The sequence below is a fragment of the Cariama cristata genome, unplaced genomic scaffold, assembly GCF_000690535.1.
Source record: "Cariama cristata isolate BGI_N322 unplaced genomic scaffold, ASM69053v1 scaffold36164, whole genome shotgun sequence".
Taxonomy (NCBI): Eukaryota; Metazoa; Chordata; class Aves; order Cariamiformes; family Cariamidae; genus Cariama; species Cariama cristata.
Window position 1 is genome coordinate 1 of NW_009614141.1, and position 21,140 is coordinate 21,140.

General features: G+C 46.6%; 1 protein-coding gene across 1 annotated transcript; it reads right to left on the reverse strand.

Moving 5' to 3' along the window:
- Nucleotides 1-11,652: 11,652 nt before the first annotated feature.
- MED8 (mediator complex subunit 8) lies at nucleotides 11,653-19,006 on the reverse strand. The gene is made up of 6 exons (XM_009699299.1): nucleotides 18,951-19,006; nucleotides 17,712-17,856; nucleotides 16,892-17,032; nucleotides 16,388-16,469; nucleotides 15,104-15,352; nucleotides 11,653-12,140 (listed from the first exon to the last, which is right to left on the reverse strand). Exons 2-6 carry the CDS (start codon nucleotides 17,712-17,714, stop codon nucleotides 12,076-12,078), a joined length of 540 nt encoding a protein of 179 aa, XP_009697601.1. The 5' UTR covers nucleotides 17,715-17,856; nucleotides 18,951-19,006; the 3' UTR covers nucleotides 11,653-12,075.
- Nucleotides 19,007-21,140: the final 2,134 nt, after the last annotated feature.

A 21,140-nucleotide genomic window follows, 5' to 3' on the forward strand; every position in this document is an offset into this window, starting at 1 on the left:
AAAAGGCTGCGGGTTTGGGCAAGGTCTGGAGGGTGTGGAGGGTTGTCTCGAGGGTGGTGGTGAGGGCATGAGGGACGTAGTGGAAAGAGGTCTGGCGTCACTCTCACGCTCTGCTCTCTCTGGTCTTCGTGGGGTGGAGTCGATCCTGTCGCAGTCCAATGCCATCGCGACATCAATTTCAAATGGGAGCCCCGGTCCTCCTGCAGGTTCCCTCAGGGTGGCCGCAGTCCAGCCCGGCAGGCGAAGCAACAGCACGGTGGGCAGAGAGACCAGACCAGGCTTGGGTCATCATCTGCGGCCGAGGCACTGCGTCCTGGTCACTTACTGGTGGTGGTGCACGCACCTTCACAAGAGCTCAGTGTCAACAGGAGGCCGTCAACTTGGATGCTTTAGATGGACTCTTCCAGTCTTACACTTTTAGGAAACAACCAACTACAGATCAATAAACAAGCGGCACGTATGCTCATTTTTTTTCCCCAGTGACACCACAACAGCTACTGTGAGCATCTGGAAACACAGGACAGAAGGATACCCCACTGTGTCACTGCATGCTGTTTCCAGCAACATTTCATCCTGTGTTGTCTTCACAGACTTATCAAGCTTCATCTTAAAAAGTGGCTGGGCTTTGACTCATGCTCATCTGATCTGAAGGCGGTTTCAGAATTCACTGTTCTAATTGCTAGGAATCATCTTCTCATTTCCAGCTTAATTTGATGCACAGCCAGTTAATATCCATTTGTTTCTGTCCCAACATTGCCTTCTATCTCACATAGGTCCTTGCCTTGGTATTTATGCTCCAATGTATTTGTAGACACCAGTCATCTCCCTCTCAGCCATTACATGGAAGACTAAACAAGTTTTTCCAGCATTTTCTTACTAGCCAGCCTGTCCCTGCACCTAATGCCATGGTAACTCTTCTGGCCGTGCTGCTGTTCAAGTTCCCTCTCCTGAAGATGAGTGACCAGGACTGGTCAGAGACTTTGTGCTCACCTGGTGAGAATTCCCCATCTGGATACAGCCAGGGCTGCATTTGCCCTTCTCAGTCCCACTTTGCAGTGACAGCTCAGAGTCACTCTGTGGCAGGTTACTCCTGTCGCTCCTCTTCTTCAGGCGCTTGCAGCTCACAAAGTCCCCAAAATGAAGGAATGAACTGCACTCCTGGTGACTTGCGTGCCTCTTTTTGGTCATACAGCATTCCTTACTTTCTCCTACAGTGCCAATGCACCACAACATTCTGATTTCGTCAGATTACACCTAATATTTGTGCCAGTCCTAAAGGAAGTAAATTTATAAGAACATCCACAAAGCACCTCAGCAGTAACCTTCTGCATGTCCTGCTCCCTTTCACCAGGCTCTGCTTTCATCTTGACCTTAGCCACTCCTTCCCACATGAAATTCCTGTGCTTGTTTCTGCCCCAAAATCTCCCAAGGCTCCCAATTGGTCCCAAGGTTCCGAGCTGCTTCCCTGGAGTCCACACAGGGCCTATAGCTTTATAGAAAGTTTTTTTTAACTATCAGGTTAGTCAGACATAATAGACTATACTTGATCCCGCTTTCCATGTCCTGTGAATGTGCTTGGCTCACTGGCAGGCTTGTCAGGCTCTAACAATGAGCCCCAAATTGCACAGCCCAGCCTCTTCCCATTGGAATAAATTTCCAGGTCACTCTCTTTTCCTCTGCTCTGAATGCAATTTCTTTCTCCTCTCTCTTGGTCCTGGACTTTACTTCCCTATTGCATCTGCTGTCTCCATCATTAATCCTGTGCGGTATTTGCTCTTTAGTTTTCCCTTGCTACTGCATCTTGTTTCTCTCCTTAATTCTCCAACACATCAGATATATTTTTTCCATTTCATTTCTCCTCTATTAGTTGATTTTTCTTTTCACACTCCCTTGCTTTGATGGGTCACCTTTGTCTGCACATCTGCCTTTTTTCACTTCTCACACTCAGCAGTTGTCTGCAGTTCCTGGGTGTTCCCCCTTCCCACCGCATCCCCGGAGCTGCAGCAGCCTGGGCAGGAGCTCCAGCCGGCACGAGGACCCTGGTCTGCCAGAGCACTCTGGTTGTGGGCAAGTGGATCCAGTGCAGTGCTGGCCCAGTTACGGCTGACTGGGGGCATGATGCAGAGTCCCCCCCTAACCCTTAGGGACAGACCTCCAGCAAGGATTTGACTAATCTGCTGCGTGTTGTGGATCTGGGTTTCTGCCTTCCCACCTTTTTGGAAGCAGGGTAGCATGAACACACATAACAAAGAAAACCGTTCAAAATATACGGGAGGTGAGGGTGAGGGAGACAAGGCTGGAGTGATGTGACCCATTGTGTACAGCCTATGTTCCCAGAGTGTCTAGAGAAAGACTTTTATAACTGGATAATCTTCTGCTTCCATCCTGAATCCTGCCTGTGTGACCTGAAATCTGGGAGAGAAGCTGTTTGCAGCCAGCCAAGCGTGCTGCTGTGCCTGCAGTCTGGACTGCTGGACCAGAGACGATGGCCTAACACGCCTGCACAAGGGTGTCCTTCCTGCACCAACCACTCCTGCAGCGGGCAAAGCCCTTCGGGTCATTAACTCTTCACCTGTGGTTCAGGAAACAACCTGGCTGTTGTGCTCTTGGTCACAGCAACCCGGGCTGCACCAGGGTCCAGTTTGGGAGAACCTGAGCTCCTTCCTCCATCGCTTATCCTGGAGAACAACACACCAGTTCCACCGTAGCTTTAGTGAGGGTCTTGCTGATCCTCTCAGCATGGAGATCTGATCAGACGGAGGTGAGTGTGAGTCCCTGCACTCCTCCTTTCCATTGTTCACTCCACCACTTCTTGTCTTCTGCTTTCTCCTTGCTTCTTGCAGAGCCAGGTGTGCCTCTTTTTCTCCCTGTTGCTCAGTTTTGGTGCAAAATGCAGGTGTGCACTAATGAAATTTGCTGACGGCACAAAGATGGAAGCCATCGTCAATGCAGAGGATTATCAGACTACCGGATGGGAAGGTCTGGAGGAACTAAGCAATGAAAAAGGATTGAAGTTCAATAAAAGGTTATAACCTTAGGGATTAGTAACAATAATTTCTTCTGCATGTGACCAGAGATACTGGTGCAGTTTCTCAGTATTGCACCTTTTCTGGTGAAGAGTGGCTCAGGATCACCATGCAGCTGGGTGGGGAAAAGGGGGATTTCAGCACCTCCAAGTGCTAGGTTTCTCACTTTTTCTGACAGAGATAGAAATTCTCAAAATCCTGGCTTTCTGGGGAACTAAAATATCTTTTTGATCTTGTCTGATTTATGTAGTAAGTTTATATTCTTTTATTCACTGAATTTATAACTATGATTTTTTTAAAAAATATGGAAAAATTGAATCATGAGCTTTTTATGTGGCAAAAATATTGACATTATTCAACTTGAAAATTCTAAAAGATAATAAAAATACCAAATTAATTTAGTTAAATTAAACACATGTGCACTTGGCCCTGTAATTTTTCAGTAATGTATTTGACATACATAGTTAGCAAATTCACCTACCTTATTACACTTGGGGAGTGAAAAGACAATTTCCAGATCCTCCTATCCTTTTCTTTTTAATCCTGAAAAGCCAGCAATTTTGCATGTGATGAGATAAAAACACTGAATGTAAATTGTCTCTCTAATGCTGTTTAACCCTTCTCCCTTTCGCCCAAGGCTGGACCCTAAAGCACTATCGACCACATGATTGCTGCACACTTTCTCTGTGACTCCATGACAAAAAATGACAAGTTGATTACACTGGCAACCACAAAACATCCAAGAAATGCTTCTACACCACCTCTGTCTATACGGAGAGAATAAAACAAAGCTTTCATGGCCACTGAAAGTGGAGACAGATGACTCTACTCAGAGCCCGAAGGACCATTAAAGGCCATAATGTCAGCTTGCGATTTCAACAAATGGAGATGAGCAGATAGGCCATGCCCCAGTGTGCATGCTTTGCTAAGCTCAGCCTGATGTGCTGCCTTCTTCCATGGTTGGTATCAACATTAGATGACTCATCTTATGCAAACTTTTGTCTGTTATTTATGCTGATTACATCATCCTGGTAGTAAAGGCCAATTACCCCATCTCTGTCAGTGTTGCCCTCTTCCCTTTCAGCCAGAAGAAATACCTTCAGTCCTGGAATCCAAAGTCCCTAGAAGCCCCTCAAGCTACCAGGAAACAACTCATAACATTTCTGTAGCCAGCAGGCATGAAATGACCCCTCTGAAATCCCTGCTGTAACATGATTCCTCTAGTTTTAGTTTAAAACATCACCTGGAAAAAGGCATACCCTGAGATAAAAGGGAAGATAGAAGCAGCATCTAGAAGCTTGGAGGCACTGTGGTGGTATGCTGGAGATGTTTTGATGACAGACTTTCACCCTGGTGTGTTTAATTGCTGGACTTTGCCTGCCAGCCAGGGTGGGCAGCACGCATGACTGCAGTTTCTGCTGGGACGAGAATTCTTTATCAGCTGCCTAAAAGCTAGTAGCCTCTCCAGCATGAGCCTTGACACCCATCTCCATGGGCTGGCAACATCACCCCAGCAATGTGTGACACCCTGGGGTCCTCCACAGACATGCCTAAAGTCTTAGCCCACTCTGGACCTGCTAAAGCATCCCCTTTGTTCCTGTGGCCTATAGGATAACCTTATGGAATAACGGCATTTGTTCCACATCCACACAAATCCTGGGTGGGGAACAGGCAGAATAGCCATGGCCAGAGCAAGGCGCCCCAGGAGAGTAAAAGCCTGGAGAAGCCCGTTCTTCAGCCCGTTCTGGCCAGCTCACAGCCCAGAGTGGGCTGGTGCGAGGCTGGAATGGGCCAGGAGGTTTGGGGGCTTCAACACATGCAGCACAACAGGAGTCCTTGGTTACCAGTGCAAGTGTTTGTGACTGTCCACATGCAGTATGCTGTGGCAGGAGACCATGGCAGCTCTGTGAGCTCTGTCTCTGGTAGGGACCTGAAAACTTCCTGGGAAGACTTTGCCTTGACCTGAAGTGGCCACAGAGTCCCGAGCAAAAGCTACCCAGGCTGGGGGTCCCAGGTGCTGCTCCTCGGCCGTGGGCAGCAGGGCTGTGGGCAGGCGCTGGTGCAAGCTGCCAGGCGTCGGGCTGAGCACGCTGCTGGTCACTCTGCAGGGACTAAGCCACAGAAAGGACATTGTCAGAGTGGAGGATTGTTCTGGGAGAACAGGCTGCACAAAGAGGGATTGTTTTGTTGTGAAATGAGGCCGTGTTTTAGCTCCAGCCGGGGCTGGGCTTTGCCTGCCCATCGGGGCTGCAGGCTGGCAGGGGATGCTGCCTGCTGCTCAGTGGCTGCTGTCCTCCCCGGCCTGCCTGGCATCTTTGCTTCTGAGGTTCTCCACCGGCGCAGTCAGCAGCACAGTGCCTGCCCTGAGACCCACGGTGGGTGGGGAGGAAAAGGAAATTGAAGGATGAGATAACTCATGGCAGGTCTGCCGTGGGCTCCTGTGCCTGCCTGGCAGGTCTGAGGGGCACAGAGGCAGGGGAGAGCAACTGTGGGGCAGCTCCCGTGGTCAAGGGCTGCAGTGTTTCTCCCAGATAGTCAGGAGCAACCGTCCTCCCTTGAAAGGACAGATATAACCAGGAGGCAAACAGAGATATGCAGTAAACTGCTCCGAGATAGTGGGCAGAGAATGTAGTGGCCTCCTTTCTGCAAATACTCACCTCTCCAAAAAGTGTTGTTGGTGGTGAACATCACAAGCCTCCTTGGATGTCCTCATGCCTGCACTGTGTATGGGGACAAGCATCTTGCACTCAAGCTCCAGCAAGACACAGCAGGGAGCACAAGACATGAAGAAGTGAAGGAGAGGGAACTGCATGCTCAAAATGTGGGTTGGGGCATTCCTATTAATTTCTATTTTTTTATTCCCTGTGTGAGCGAATACGAACAGTTAAGAGTGACGGTGGGTGCACCCACAGAGGCTTCGTGTGAGTCATTCCTGGCTCCGAAGCTGCTGTGGGGCTTCTGCAGCCCCGGGCTGTGGGTCCTGCTGCTCAGCTCCTCCTGCCCGCAGACCTGTGCTGCCCAGCCCCCTGCCCAGCCCCAAGCTTTGCGGCGTGGGGCTGCGCACGATGTGTGCTCCCCCAGAGCCCCATGCAATTGAGTCATGACCTGATGCGTTGTTCCACTGGCTGGAGCAAAACAGGCTGCGCTACGATGATGACGACTGCGGCTGTTTCTATCACTGCGATGCCTATGGGAACCTAAATATACAAAAACAAGACAGCCAAAATTATGGCTTCTCGGCCCCACTTACGCTGAATGCATTTGTCGGGGGGATACAAACTGGTCCTGTATTAGCACTGCCATTAGCTCTTTCGGCAGCGCTTTGAAGTCCCGCCATGCTGCTGCAGTACAGCAGGAGACAAGAGCAGTCTCTTGCATCCCACGCAGCAGGACCCTGACTTCAGTACTGCATCAGCACCAAAAATAAACTCCCATGTAAACATCCACCGCACGCTTCACAGCCCGGTTCCCGCGGGAGCAGCACACCTCTGTGCTGCATGCCAGGGCGGGCAGAGCCCAGGACAGAGGGAGACAGACACGTCCCACCAAGGCCACCTGGCAATAGGCAGAGAAGGGGGATGTCCGGCTTCAGAAGAGGAAAGTCCTGGGAAATGCTGCAGCTTCAAAATAATACTCACAGACAGCAATGATGTCCCTTTGGCCCAAAGCATGGCCAGCAAACACTCAATGAAGAAAATAACACAAAAGTACCCTGGGGCAATCTTTACTCAGAGGAAAGGAGCTGCCATGCCAAGCAGGACCTTAGCACCACTGCTAATTCGGTGCAAAAACTGCTTGAACGTGACAGTAGCAAAGGGAGAAGCCTTATGGCAAGCGGGTAAATCAGTGACAGAATCTGAACAGCAGTGACAAGATAGCCACTGCAGGAACCACAGCTCTGGATCCCTGGACTTTGGAAAATATGCGTCTCACTCAGAAAAACACATGCAGTAATTTCCTTTCTTTAAAAAACACATATCAAAGAAAAAAAGCCAAAAGCTTCTCCTTCAGAGGAGCCAGGCAGCACACTTTGCAATACTTTTATGTGCTTCCTCATGCACAGGGTTATCCCTGAGCAAATTGCAGAAGGTTTTCATTAATTTCTAAGTGCAGGTTTCCACCAAGGCAATGTTCATGGATCCAGTCAGAGCGCTACAGTATAGTAAGGACAATAAATAAACTGTGGAGTCACATCAGCCTGAGCTATTTCTATGGCATATATTACAAATACATTCAAACATCCCATCTCTCGAGCATGTACTTTTACTACCACAGCATCTATGAGAGGTACAAAGTGGTAACATTTTACTTCTAAGGCAGATGAAGATTTATTGCACTGGGTTGGAAGGAGGAGCTCCGTGGGATTTTTCCAAAGCGCCTGTATATTCATTTGTAGGCACCAGCTGTCACATAGACATGCTCCGGATCTCCTGGGGCCACCAAGCTCATGGGGAGAGCCCAGGCGAAAGCGGAGAGCCAACCTGGGGTTTCTGCTTCCACCACACAGCTGTTTTCTCTCCCTTTGTGCCTTTGACTTTCAAGCAGTTTCCGAGCTTTTCAATGGCTGGTTCAGAGGCACGTTTTGCTGCGGTTTCCATGTGCTTGTCTCTTCTCCGTGAGCTGCAGGTGAAGCTGCTTAGGAAGTGATGCAGATGCAAAACTTGGCTTACCGCCTTTTGGCAGCACACACCCCATTATGTTGCTTCTTAGCATAAAAAAGTGCTCAGGTTCCCTCAGCCTAGCCACCGGAAGACTTCTCCTTTGGTCCCAGCTGTTTCTGTCAGAAAGGTGCCATCCTAGCAGGAGGATGGAAACCAGGCCCCCAGCCCATGCCGAGAACCTGCCTTCCTGCCTTAGCTGGGGTACGGAGCGTGGAGAACTGCAGAGGTTCCCTCCTTCAGCTGTCACCCTGATCTTGTCGATCACGTCTCCCCTCACACATTACATACTTCATCTCCACTCTGAAGGCTTAATGACACCCACTTAAAAGATCTGTAGGTTAAAAAACCCAAACAAATGTGTTATGTTTTTCTTTTTTTAACAAAAAAAGACATCTGTGTGCACATCTCTGCTTGGGGATGGGACAAGAGAACAAATACAGGGCAGATGTTAGTCGTGCTGATCAGTGGATGCAGAGAGATACAGGGAAGTGGTGGCACCACGCCGAGCTTCACGGCTTCCAGAGGCGAGCCAGCCCAGGGCAGCAGCAGGACAGGCTGCGGACATCACCCAGCACGGCTGGATGTGTGATATGGGCTGGGAACGGTGGGACTGCGGATAGCTGGGCAGGAAGGAAAGGCAATAAATATCTCGCTCCTGCGTTTGGGAGGAAGCCAGATGAAACATTCCTGTCACGAGGGTGAAACACTTTCCACTCTAACAGTAACTCAGGAAGATGTTAAACGGGAGTTGCATAAGGCAAATATTAAAAACTGAGCAGTCTGGGTATCCTGTATCTCAAAATTAAAACAAAATAAAAATCTGTTTTTAAAAAATCTAATCGATTGATGCTGACATTCAGTAAGACAAGGAAGCCTGCAGAAGCTCCAGAGAACAAGCAAGCTGATGTTATGCCAGCATTTTAAAAAAGTAAACAGGATGGGTTTGTAAACAGGTGTGTCATTTCAATGGTCATCCCATACAAAATAATGACCGAAAAATATGTGATCCTATTGATAAAAACTTAAAGCAGAGAAATATAAATACCAATCATCAGGGATTAAAGACAATAATCCTGTCAAGCTAACATGATAATTTTTGTGGCACTGTATACTCTTAAATATCGGAGAGCTGGCTGGTACGGCAGCGTGTGCAATGAAAGAACAAGAGCACCGGCGACCTGGCCAAGTGCGAGGCAGCAGAGGAGATGGTCACTGCCGAATTGGCACAGCGGATGTGTTTCTAGCAGGCAGTGTTAAATAGTGTAAAGGTGATGACCTGAAAGCAAATAAAGTCATGATGGGTAAAGCATGCTGTCCTGGGAGCTGGAGCCCTCGGGATCCCTGAGGCAGCGGGGCCGTGCGGTGAAAGGTGTCCATCCGCTGCACTAGGGCCTGAGTGGTACCGAGGGGGGGGCTTGAGGGGCCAGAACAAACCAGTGTCCATGCTCTCCATCACACTCACGGACCTGAGCTGGGGCACAGACAGCCTGGCAGCGCCTGCCATGCCAGGGCTGAGCCTCCTCCATGCCAAAATTATCCTACTAGGAAGAGACAAGGTGAAAAAGAGATTGGACAAGGCAGGGAAAAAAGCCCTGAGGGTTCAGCATGGTTGCACATCCCATGCTTGCGGGGAGAGTGTGCTTCCCCCATCGCCTGCTTGGCCCCTGCCACAGCGGGGCACAGACTGAGCCTTTGTCCTGACCCAGCAGGGCTGTGCTTTTATTCTGACACAGTGCACCGGGAACGGTGAATATCTGTTGGACTTGCAGGCCATGGTGACAAGCAGTGGACCATGAATTTCCAACATGACTTTATGGGCAAAAGGCCTGTTCCTGTTCCCTTTTTAAACATTCAAGCACTGGCAGCGACTGGATAAGAGGTTAAAGTCGCCCTGCATGTGAAATTCCCATTCCCACAATTAGAATAGTGTGTCCTAGTCCAGTGTCCCAAAGGACACAGATGCATAAGAAGATTTGGATGCGAGTCAAGAAGTGGAAAATGGAAAATATGCCTTAAAGCAAAAGGGACTTTCATCAGTTCAGTTTATCGTAAAAAAGGATCAGGAAAACTTGATCATAATATCCGACTCCTCTCTCTGGGACTAACAACTCAGGGGCTCACTCCCTGGCTGAGAAGATCCAGCAACTTGAAGGGAATCAAAGAAATGCAGCCTCAATATAAGGTGCAATAAGAAAACTAACTTTTAGAACAACCTACCAGCCACTCTAGCAGAGACCTATCAGTTCAAGATCAACTGTTTTCCTAACAATGCTCTAATTTACACAAGAACTAATTCAGGGCAGCCTGTGTCATGCAGGAAGTTATGCTGGCGAGCCTAGCCGGCCTCCCCGGCTCTGTAATCTACGGAAAATAACTTTGCCTGTATTTCCCTTCCTCCTGTCCAAGTGTGTGAAAGGTCTGGCCTGCCCCACTGGAAGCGTTTTCGGGAGAGCCAGGTTAGCGCGGGTAGCAGGCAGCCACGCTCTGCCTGTGTCCCAGGCTGCTCGAATCACCCTGGCCAGCTGCTGGCCCCGGCACTTCTGCGCTGAGAAATTTTAGCTTTATAAGGAAGCCAGCCTGTGGGGACGAAGTGAAGCAGCATCCTAGAGCTGAGGCTCCATGGATGACGAGTGCCAGGGATCTGACACAAGTTCCTCTGCCAGTTTTCTGCCTGCCTTCCCCACCAAAGCAGGGACACAAGATAGAACAGGGAACAGCCATCCCCACGGTGCTCAGTGCATCACAGGGCGTACCCCTACAGGCTCCGACTCCCCAGCCGTTGGGATCCAGACATTGCACAAAACCTTCACAGCGGAGCCAGCAACGTGCCCCTGCCTTCACACCAGCTCCCCACTGCAGTCAGTGGCTCCTGAGAGAGCCAGGGGCTCCGCGTTCATTAGAAGCAAAAAGCAAACCCATCAGTCTGGCTGGGCTGGTGCCATCGCAGACATGTCATTGGGCTCATTCGTAGTGGGGCAGCTTTGCTTATCGTATAAGCTGCTTGTGCTTCCAGCTCAACTTTCTACTTCCCGGTTCAGTGCTTTTCAAGGGCCCGCACATCAAAACGGGTCAATAACTGCCCTAGTCACAGCTTTGTGGAAGGTTTTGTTTGGGGAGGATGGCCCACAGCCTCCACAAATAAGCTGGATCTGATTAGCTCAGAAGCAAGCAGTGCAGGAGCAGCTGCAGGCTGTATGTGCTGAGTGGAGATTTCCTCACCCGTAAGATTGCTGACAGATGCTATTGAGTAAAATACAGTCCTGGCTTTCACCACAAGTGAAAAGGGAAGTCCAGGCAAGACCAGCAAGGGGTACGACGGTTGTCTTTAGGATAGTGCTGTATGTACTGATATGCTCTGTGGGCATGTGTGTCCCCCCCTCCTTGATTCTTAGAGGAAAGATTCTCAGAGGAATCTTTCATTGGGCAGATTATATGTTACAGCTCAAGGGCAGAAAGTAGAACAGGGATTGCTTCACTATGCCCAGTTCCAAAGAGAAATGGGCCAGACCTCACAGTCTCACCAATTCAGAGGTGCCATGGTCCTGAGCAGACTGAAATACCTCTCTGAAGTGACAAATTAATCCTGAAGTAGCTAAGAAACTTAATGGGAAACACAGAACTATGGAGGTGAAATCAGATCCAGCTGGGATTTGCAGCAGCATCAGAATACAAAAGCTCTGTGCTTCTGTTCCTGAAATGCTGCCTTCTTGCTGTGGGCCTTGTAATAGTCTTTCCCAGTATTTTGCTTTCTGGGGAATAGTCATAATGGGTTTACAATGAACAAGATGGCTACTGCTTATGTTTGTACCCTGCTGACTCACTTTATAACAGCTCTTTACACATAAGCCTGCAGCTCCAGCACTCAGCCTCTAACATTTTCTGTGTATTTCAGATTGGAGCTGCTTTGTAGCCTTACCCAAAGGGAAATGAGAGTCCTTATGACCCAAGAGATGGACACCAGTGTCTCACAGTGTGCATAACAAGGTCTTTATTCAACAAGAGGGAGTAAAGAAAGAACATTCCGAGTGAACAAGCAGGAACAAGGAGCAGAGTGCTCCGTGCAGCTCTTCTGGTTCTGTATCTGTTAGGAAAGGGCAGTTGTCCTCCAGGCCAGACCTGAAGAAGATGGGATCAATACCAGAAGCAAAGTCCTGTGCTCTGACTGAACAGAGAAGTACTTGTGTCCAGGAGACATGGCCACTAGCAGCTCCACACAAGCCACCCAGCACTAAATAAAACCCAGGGAAAGGCCTCATAACCCCTCTCTCTCTGGATATGGTGTGTGGATATGTGAAGGGACTTGGAAGTCCTAGAAGGAATCCAAGTGTGGTGGCTGCAACACGAACAATGCTGGTAACTGCTGTTCCCTGGGTCTGGTTCATCTCAGCTCATCTCTGATATGGATGCATTGAGGCAGATTTGATGTTTGTTTTTATGCCACTCGGTATTTTTCCTGGAGATTTAAAAAAAAAAGAAAAAGCAGTGCAAAATCGGCTATATGAGAGGACATTTGCTGAGGACTCTGCAAGACTCACAACCGCCTGTCTGGGCTTTTCCTGTTCCACTCCAGGTACCACACTAGGCTTACCTGCTACAGTGTCTTCCAACTTCTGACCTAACACAATCAATCTCGTCTACAAATTGGCATCTTTCTCTGTTGAGAAATCTTCTTGACAGTTCCTGTGTTCCCCTGCTATCCCCTCGAATTCTATCCTTGTTCTGTCTTTAACAAGCCTTTCTCTTTGTCAGGAGGCTACAGGAGTGTGGGACTTGTTCAGTCTCATGGAAGTTGCTGGCAGCAGCACTCACAGAAGTACCCAGACTAATCTCCACTTCCATTTCAGAGAGGCAAACACAAGAGCCTGTATCCCCTTCCATGCATTATTATTTATAGACAGGGCATGTATTTAAATTACTAAGCCTCTCTCAGATCTCTCAACTTCTCTTAACCACATCCACCTCTTGGGCATTATTACTCTTTGCTGATACCAATCACACATGAGAGTGTGTTCAAAGACATCATACTAGCAGTTTACAATAAGTGTACAGTGCTGTACAAAACTAAGATGATAAAAAAAATAAACAAAAAGACAGTGATTAAAGAGCAGAACAGAGGGATGACTGCTGCAATGAATTGGCAGGCAATCTGATATCACTTCAGTGCTAACAATCAGTAGACAAATACTGTTAGACATTACTCCAAAAGGAAGAGTGAACAGGATTGTATGGTTCACCCACACCTGGAATACTGTGAGCAGTTCTGGTGTTCCCAGTCTTGAAAACAAACAGAAAAGGTGCAGGTAAGAATGACAAGGATGGTTCAAGATATATTATAATTTTCACACAAAGACATATTAAACAGAATAGGACTCATTAGCTGGCAAAAAAAAAAAGATGGACAAAGGGAGGCAGACAAGACAGACTTCCAAAAATAAAAACTAGTATGGAGAAAGTACCTGAGGGATGATTATTTGCTGTTTCTCACAACACAGGTAAAATGGAAACACGCAATAAGATTATCAGGCAAAAGATTTAAACATACAAAGGAAAATTTTTTAAGGAAAATATGCGATAAAGCTGTGCGACATATTGCCATAGGTGTTGTAGAAGTCAAAATTGTAATTCAAAAAGGAACTGCAGAAATTGAGGGCTGCTATACCAACCGGTCTCAAACCAAACTCTGGCTTAAACTCCCTAAACAACAACTGCTGTCAGGATATACTTTGTTCTTATATTCTTTCAGCCTCAGCTATGGGCACTATCAAAAGCAGGATAGTAGGACTGACTTTTGGCGAAACCCAGTACAGCTGCTCTCATCAAAAGGGAACTTCCCAGTAACAGAGGCTGGGCAAGTGCTCTTGTTACCAGTGCACTCTGCTTGATGTACAGAAGCGACTGTCTTCCCATCCTGGAGACAGTGTTTGTGGGTATGCAGCCAGAAATCACAGAGGCCTTCTTTGTTTCCAAATCACAGTGGAAATTACTTTCTAACTCTTACATAAATACATAATTAACTTAGGATTAATATTGTTGCTCAAGTTCATTTCTGAACAACAGTTATTATACAGGCAAGAAAACACCAATTAGGATATCCGATATCCAAAATCTCAATTACGATGAACATAGGAATGATAGTACAGGGTTAGGCCTGTAGGTCCCCCAGGCCAAACCCATTCCTGACAGCAGAGAACATTTAAGGAGGAATACCAGAACAGGGCAAGTCTGCAGTGATACCTCTGCAGAATACCCCCCCTGCCTGTAACACATTGTGGCTCAGGGACACAGGAGTCAGAGACGGTATCTTCAGGATTAGCTGTTGACTGATCTTTCATCCAGAAATTTACCTACTTACTTACTTTTCCATCTCATATAAACTTTATCTACCTACCACACTTGGCAATGTGCTCTACAAATATTTAGTATTAGTATTATTAGTATTTAGTATTAGTAATTAATTTAGTATTAGTAATTATTTAGTATTCAGAAAAGTATCTCCCTTTTGTTCTGAATTTACAAGCCAGTATTTTCATTGGTGCACTTTCACCGATCCTTCTCTATCATGGGAAACAGTGAATAATCATTCTCCATTCATCTGCTGTATACAATTTGGGATTTTATAGGCTTCTGTATTTTCTTCTCCCTACCACAAGGCTATCCCCAGTAGCAGAGAAGAGATCAGAACTGCACATAATATTGCAGGTGTGGGGGCGCCCAATGGATTTATACAATGGCCTAATGATATCCTCTGTTTCTCTGTTCCTTTTCTAGTAATTCCTAACATTTGGTTTGCATTTTGCCCCAACTGAACATCCAGTTATTGTCTTTACAGAACTATTATATCATGTATCTCTTTCCCAAATACAAGTAACTAGGTTGGAGTCCAGCTGCTGGACATGTAAAGTCAAATTGCTATGCCTATGTGTTTCACTTCAGATTTAATACAAGTGTAATCTCCTATTATTAAGTGAAGTCACTTGGTATATGAAATCCTTCTGTGACTCTTTACAGACAGCTTTTGTTTTTTTCTTCCCTTAAAGAACTCATTGTCATCAAACTTTTCCACTTTATTGCCTACCTACAACTTAAATATGACAGCAAAAACCCCAGCATAGACCCCTGCAAATCTGCACTGTGATCTCCCTCCACATTGATTCCTATGTTCACCAAGTCTATTATTGAAATGGTATTGCAGTGTGAGTTAAGAAGCTGAAGCTGGGCAGCTGGGATCCATTTCAACCTCAGACAATTTTAAGCAGGTATTACTCCACTGTTACAACCTGACTCATGTTATTAAGGCCAGAAAGGAACCTCTTACTTGATTATACCTAAAAGGTGACTAGGGAAGAATCTCTACATCTGCATTTGTCTTTCTTGCTCCCTGCATTTCAGTTGCTCTCAGATATGCAACTTATTTACCTGGCTGTCCTGCTTGTGCCATCTGCACTCCTGCCAGCATTGGCTGCTGCTGAGCTGGTGCACCTGACATTGGGACCTGCTGCATGCCTGAAGCACCTGCAATGATGGCACCAGCTCCTGGTTGGCCTGACTGGACAGATCCTCCAGAGCCAGGGGGTCTCCGGTTTGACAGTCCTTTCCCAAAGGCCACAGCTGCTACCAGCGCATTGGTATCTGCAGGGTTGAAAGTCTGCTTGTTCTGTCGTAAACCTGTAGAAAAAGAAGTGATTTTGCAGCATTTTAGCAATCATGTCTAAAAAGTAGCATGGCTGGTCCTGAATTTACTTTTCTGCTATTTTAGTGCATGCAGTAGAGATGAACTTCTAACAAGCTGTCCTACAAGAGTCTCAGCAGGGTCAAAGAAGCTGCAAAATCCAGGGACAGTGGTGATCCAAGAGCTTCTCCACTGAGAGCAGGGCATATGCTACTCAGGGAAGAAGGACAGAGCAAGCCAACTGCTCCATGCCCATGAGAATGTTTCCACTAAAGGCTTGTCCATGCTGAATTCTATGGTAGGTAACAAGCACTGTGTTTCAGATAAACAATGGCAACATTCCCTTTCGGAGGCTCATGAGCAGCATGGTGTCTACAAGTTTTTCTATCACACACCTGCCCAGTTATACTATTAATCCCGGAAACCAGACAGAACCTGTGCTTGGGTCCTTGCTTACGCTATGTGTGTGTCAAAGATGACAAAAAACCCACTGCCTTTGAGAGTTGTGCATAGCAGTCCCAGGAATAGTGAACAGCTGATGGCAGAGACCAATAAAATAAGGATGTCCAACATCAGAGTCAGAACCAGAAAAGGTTGACCATGAATCTGAAGCAGTCATCATCTAGAGGACATCACACAAAAGCCTGCCAACAAATATGTTGTGGACTCATTCAGAACATAGCTAAGGGGTTTCCTATTCACTGTGACTGCATTTTCACAGCTATTTTTATTAATCCAAGTTGATCGGGATGTTTTCCTGGTAAATACTTACCACCTCCTCAAAGGCAAAGGGTTGGAATGACCTTCCTGCCATGCATAGGTCACACAAGCAGGACACATCACACCCACAGGACCCCTTTTTCAAATTATGGGGCTCCAGGACAGCCGGTCTTGCATCTTCTGGAATGCTTTCGTCTGTGCCGCTCATCTGCATTTCCCATGCTTCAGGCTCTCTGATTTACCTATTTTGCCACTGCTCTCTCAAGCCTGCTGCTTGGACCCTGTGCCCGACTCCCACCTCAATGACATACCTCCACTTTCAGATTCACGTTCCTCCTTACTGATTTTCTCCAGCAGATTTGAGCACATTTTGTTCAGACTTTGGATCTGTTTCTGCAAAATGAAAACCATCAGAAACCGCCAGGATACCTCCAATTCAGTACAAGTCAGCACGGTAAATGAACAAGCTTTCTCTTCCCAGGGTCTGTGTAACCAAGCATAAGCATTTCGGTAGCAGAGCCTAGACAGCCCCGTGCTCATGCATGCTGGAGGTAACTACGGAGATGGGATAGCCTTCGCCTTTCTATGACTGGTCTGATGGCACCTCCTGTGAACAGCCAGCGGGCTGGATACCCTTGGTTTGTGAAACTGTGGAGGAAACCAAACCTCAGCTAGGGTCAAATGGAGAAATCTCAGACAGAAAAGGACACAGCAAAAAAGAAAACTGTCAGATGGAACAGTGAAGGAAGCAGAGTTAAAGGGCATCTTGTGCCCTAGGACTAAGAGGCAGAACTATCAAACTCTTCTTCACCTACCTGTGCCACATCAGGGCTAATTCGAGCTGCATCCGTGATCAGCTGCTTCTCCTGCTCCTCCACCTCAGGGTCAGGCTTAGTTCGAAGATGGTCAGGCACTACCTCATGGCTGAACACCGGCACACGCCCCTCTGTTTGCCGCTGCAATAGTTGGAGAAGCCACACTCAGGGCCTCCTCCTCCAGCCCAGCACTCAGAGAGCTCAAGACCAGAGCACAGGCCATGGTGCTGGAACAATGCTAGTGGCATGCTGTGGGGAAACCTTGATCTGGGGAGCATTAGGAAGTTTCAACAATTTGTCTAGGAACTTGTACTGTGCCTGTTTAGTCAGAGTAACCCACAGGGGTTTGCAGTGCAATCCCACCAGCATGGCGATGATCAGTTGAAATGTTTTCTCACTCAAGCAGAGAATAAACACTGCCAGTGCACGCTGGAGGTTCTGTAACACACCCCATGTTGGTCAGATGACAAACAGCGCACATCTAGATGCAGATGTCTGACAGAAACAGCACAGCTACGGCAGAGAAAACCAGGAGCCTGCAAGGAGCCTCCCAATTACACAACAAGACACTATCTCTTTCAGCCCCAACATCATGAAAACATATTTATGAACAGGAACACCTCCTGTAAAGTGTACCCAGTGCAAGTGTTTGTAGGTGAAAGCTCCCCAGCAAAGCAGCTCCCAGGCAGAACTACTCATCATCTTTTCTTTCTCTATACCCAGAGCTAAGGAAAGCCAAGCACAAGGAATGGCAAGCTGGAGTAGATACACAAGCACTTTCTGATTCTCCAGGGCCAACACTCAGAGGGAAGTTTCTTACCATGATCTCCTCATCGCGGTCTGGAGACAGCACTAGGGGTATGATAACCTGGTTTCGCAATAGTGGTGTCTTCTCATGCTTTAGCACTTTATTCAGGGTGTTCAGCTGCCCTGAGAGCAATGCAAAGCTGTCCAGAACTGAAGGCCTGGGAAAGCAAATAAAGATGACAGAACAGGGAAAGGGATGCCACAGATGGCTTTTATCTTTTCTTCGCTGAAATGGCTGAGAAGTGAGGAAATAACACTATTACTCCTCAATTCAGTCTACTCCAGACAGTAAGCAGTAAAACCCAGGGCTGAATGTGCAGGTGTAGACAAATCCCAGTCCCTACTGCAAATAGCTCAAATGCTGCAAATAGCTCAGGGACATTACAAGCAGTTGTTTAGGATTTCAGTAACGTACACAGAAGCCATGCTTTCCTTATCACTAACTCTCCCAGCGCAACTCTAGAGCAAGGTCTGAGAAACAAATCAACTCCTAAGCAGTACAGCTAGGAGAGACAATATTTATAGCTTGGCTATCCAGACTAAGCGATAATGAAGCAAAATAATTGATAATCTTGTCAAGGAGGTCCCCTTCATCAATCCTCTCTCTGGGGATTCATCACTTCTCCTGCCTTCCGCAACATTAACTATAAACGCTAACTGCCTATGAAGCTTTGCTGCAGTGGCAGACACTGTCTAAGATATTGTATAGTTTATTAAGCTGTAGCTATAACATCTTAATGCTCCATCAGGAAGAGAATGCCACCTTGCAAGTCTCTCAAACTGGCTGGTAAAACATGCAGAATCAGCAAAACACAAGAGCTTAATTTATACTACAGCCAGAAAAAGCCAGAAAGGTCAAGACATGCAGAAAGAACCATTGCTCATTTTATACTATATGTGGGTCTCCAAGATATTTTGTCTGAGAAGCTTCCAGTCACTGCAGATGCAGGTCTAGTTCTCATAAAGTGTCTAGATTAAAAGGTGTTAGCATGAGTCTATTACTATACAGCATGAAACCAATGGATTTCAGCTGGTTTTCTGGTGGAAGATGTGTAGTGGTTCCTCCAGCAGAAATGTGAAAAGCAAATTTAAAGCTACTGACAACAGGCTAATGGTTTTTAATTATACTTTGTGGTCCTTTGAACTGAGTCTGGAACAGCTTCAGCAGTGATGGACAGTGCCCCCAGCTCTGTGAGACACCTTACCATGTGAGTCGGTCATACTCGTTCTCCAGCTTGTAGATAAAACTGACCAAGGAGTTCTTCAGGTCGGCCACCTGACTGATGAGTGCCTCCAGGGTCAGCTCCAGCTGCTTCTCTTCTCTCTAAAAAAAAAAGGCAAGAAAGACAAGTGATGAGGACAAAGCTTAACACCTTCTCAAGGTGGTGTGGATCCACACACATGCATCCATAGTCCAGCCTCTCCTACAGAGAGCCTCCTTTTCAGGGGAAGCAAACAGAGACTCTGGAGATAAAAATCCTATGGTTTCACAGTGACCCCTTTCCCTTGGGTTGGAACACTTAGGCAAGAGACTTGTGCCTGAGACAAACCCTTGGCTAGCTGTCCTCTTTAAGATCTAGATGAGTGTAGTGAAGACATTACTACTTACATGTGCCTTTTACTACATCAGGCAGTCATCAAAGTTAGCTCATGCCACCTTTGTAAGCCATTTAAGCTAACCCAGCTCAAAGTAGACTAGCATTCCCTCAACCTTTTCTGACAGCAGATGTGAGCACAGTGATGCATGCCTTCATCCAAAACAGCCCTTTGCAAAATGAGTATCAGGTCCATGGCCTAAAGACTCCAGTTTCTGCCCTTCACCTCGTTCTTTACTTTCCTCCTGCCCAAGTGCCACTTCCAGCTGCTAAAGAAAATGGCAGCTCCTATTCTACTTGTGCCTTACCAGCTGTGGGAGGCCCTGCCGTGACAGAGACCACACATACTGACACACGCACACATCACCTCCTGCCTTTTGCTCTGGATTACGTTGTTTAAATAACGTGAGGGAGGATGGTGACAGACAAAGTGTCAGGTCAGGGGATCTGTTGCCAAAGACACCAAGGCAAATACTTGACTCTTGCAAAAACTCTCTAGAATCTTATCTATTCTAACTTATTGATACTACAGTATTGTGCAAAATATAATTAAAGTCCCAGCCCTAATGAACTGCTCATGTAAGTTGAGAACTGTACAATAATAATCCATGAGGAGGGTGGGACAAAGCAATCAAATAATAGAAAGGGAATGCTGATGGGGAAAGTAGATCGAGTGACTCAGGCTGCTGGCACGCTTGCTATTGGGTTTGTTGTTGCTCTGTTTAAATACACTGGACCAGGGTAAGCTTCACTGGAGATTATCAGATATCTTCCATGTTCACAAGAACACAAAATTACTCTATTTTATTTATAGCCTGACAAGACTATAAAGGCTTTTTTTAGTAATCACTGTTCAGACTTCACTTCACTTAACCACCTTAGAAGAAATGGCTGAGTCAACTTTGTTAAAATTTGACTCCCAGGAATGAAATCCTATTGCACACACACTGGTCTTGTGGCAGCAGCGTACTCCAAGCATCCTTCTTTCTTAGGCTCCCTCCAAAGCCTCCGAAGAGCTGGAAGCAGATGTAAGCACTGCAAAGCATGCATGCAGTAAGACTAACCAGTGTTTCCAAGAAATGCTGTGCCTCTCGCAGGCATATGCTATATTCAAGAGGTGCTTTAAGGAGTTTGTTAGCAATACTAAATTGTCCCGAGGTAGTAAAGATAGGGTTTATGGGAGGGTTTGTTGAAGGACCTCCTGATACAGAGCAACTGAGAGGTAAAGGTGAAATTCAGAGTAGGTAAACATAAAGCAACGCACGTGGCAAAACAAAGGGAAAAAAGAAAACACAATCATGACTTTCTGTACACAATGACATTCTCTGAGCTGATAACATTTATCACTTAGAAACAAGAGCTTGGGATTATCTGAGGGTAACCCATGAAAATATCTGGCCAAGGCTCAAGAAGCACTCAAGGAAGTAAAAGCAATAATAGGATTTATTAGGAAAGCAACAGAAAACTAAGCATCATTATATCATCGTATAAATGCATGCCTCATTTGCATCTCAAATATTATGCATCACTCTTGTCCCTCCAATCAAAAACAGATATAATAGGAATATGTACAAATAAAGGCAACAAGGATGATCAAGAATATTTATCAATTCCATAGATGCAGCAATTAAAAACAGAAGAGAGACCAGTATGTGCGAGTGGCTGAAACATGACAGACAATATAACAAACCCTATAGATGAGGAATTGCAGGACAATCTATTTTCACTTTATTTTCCAGTAGGACAGCTGGGACACTTTGCATGAAGCCAGCTGGTAGCGGTTTCAAACAAACCAAAGGAGGTGGATCTTTACAGCCTGTTAACCTGTCATTAACCTCTGCAACTCT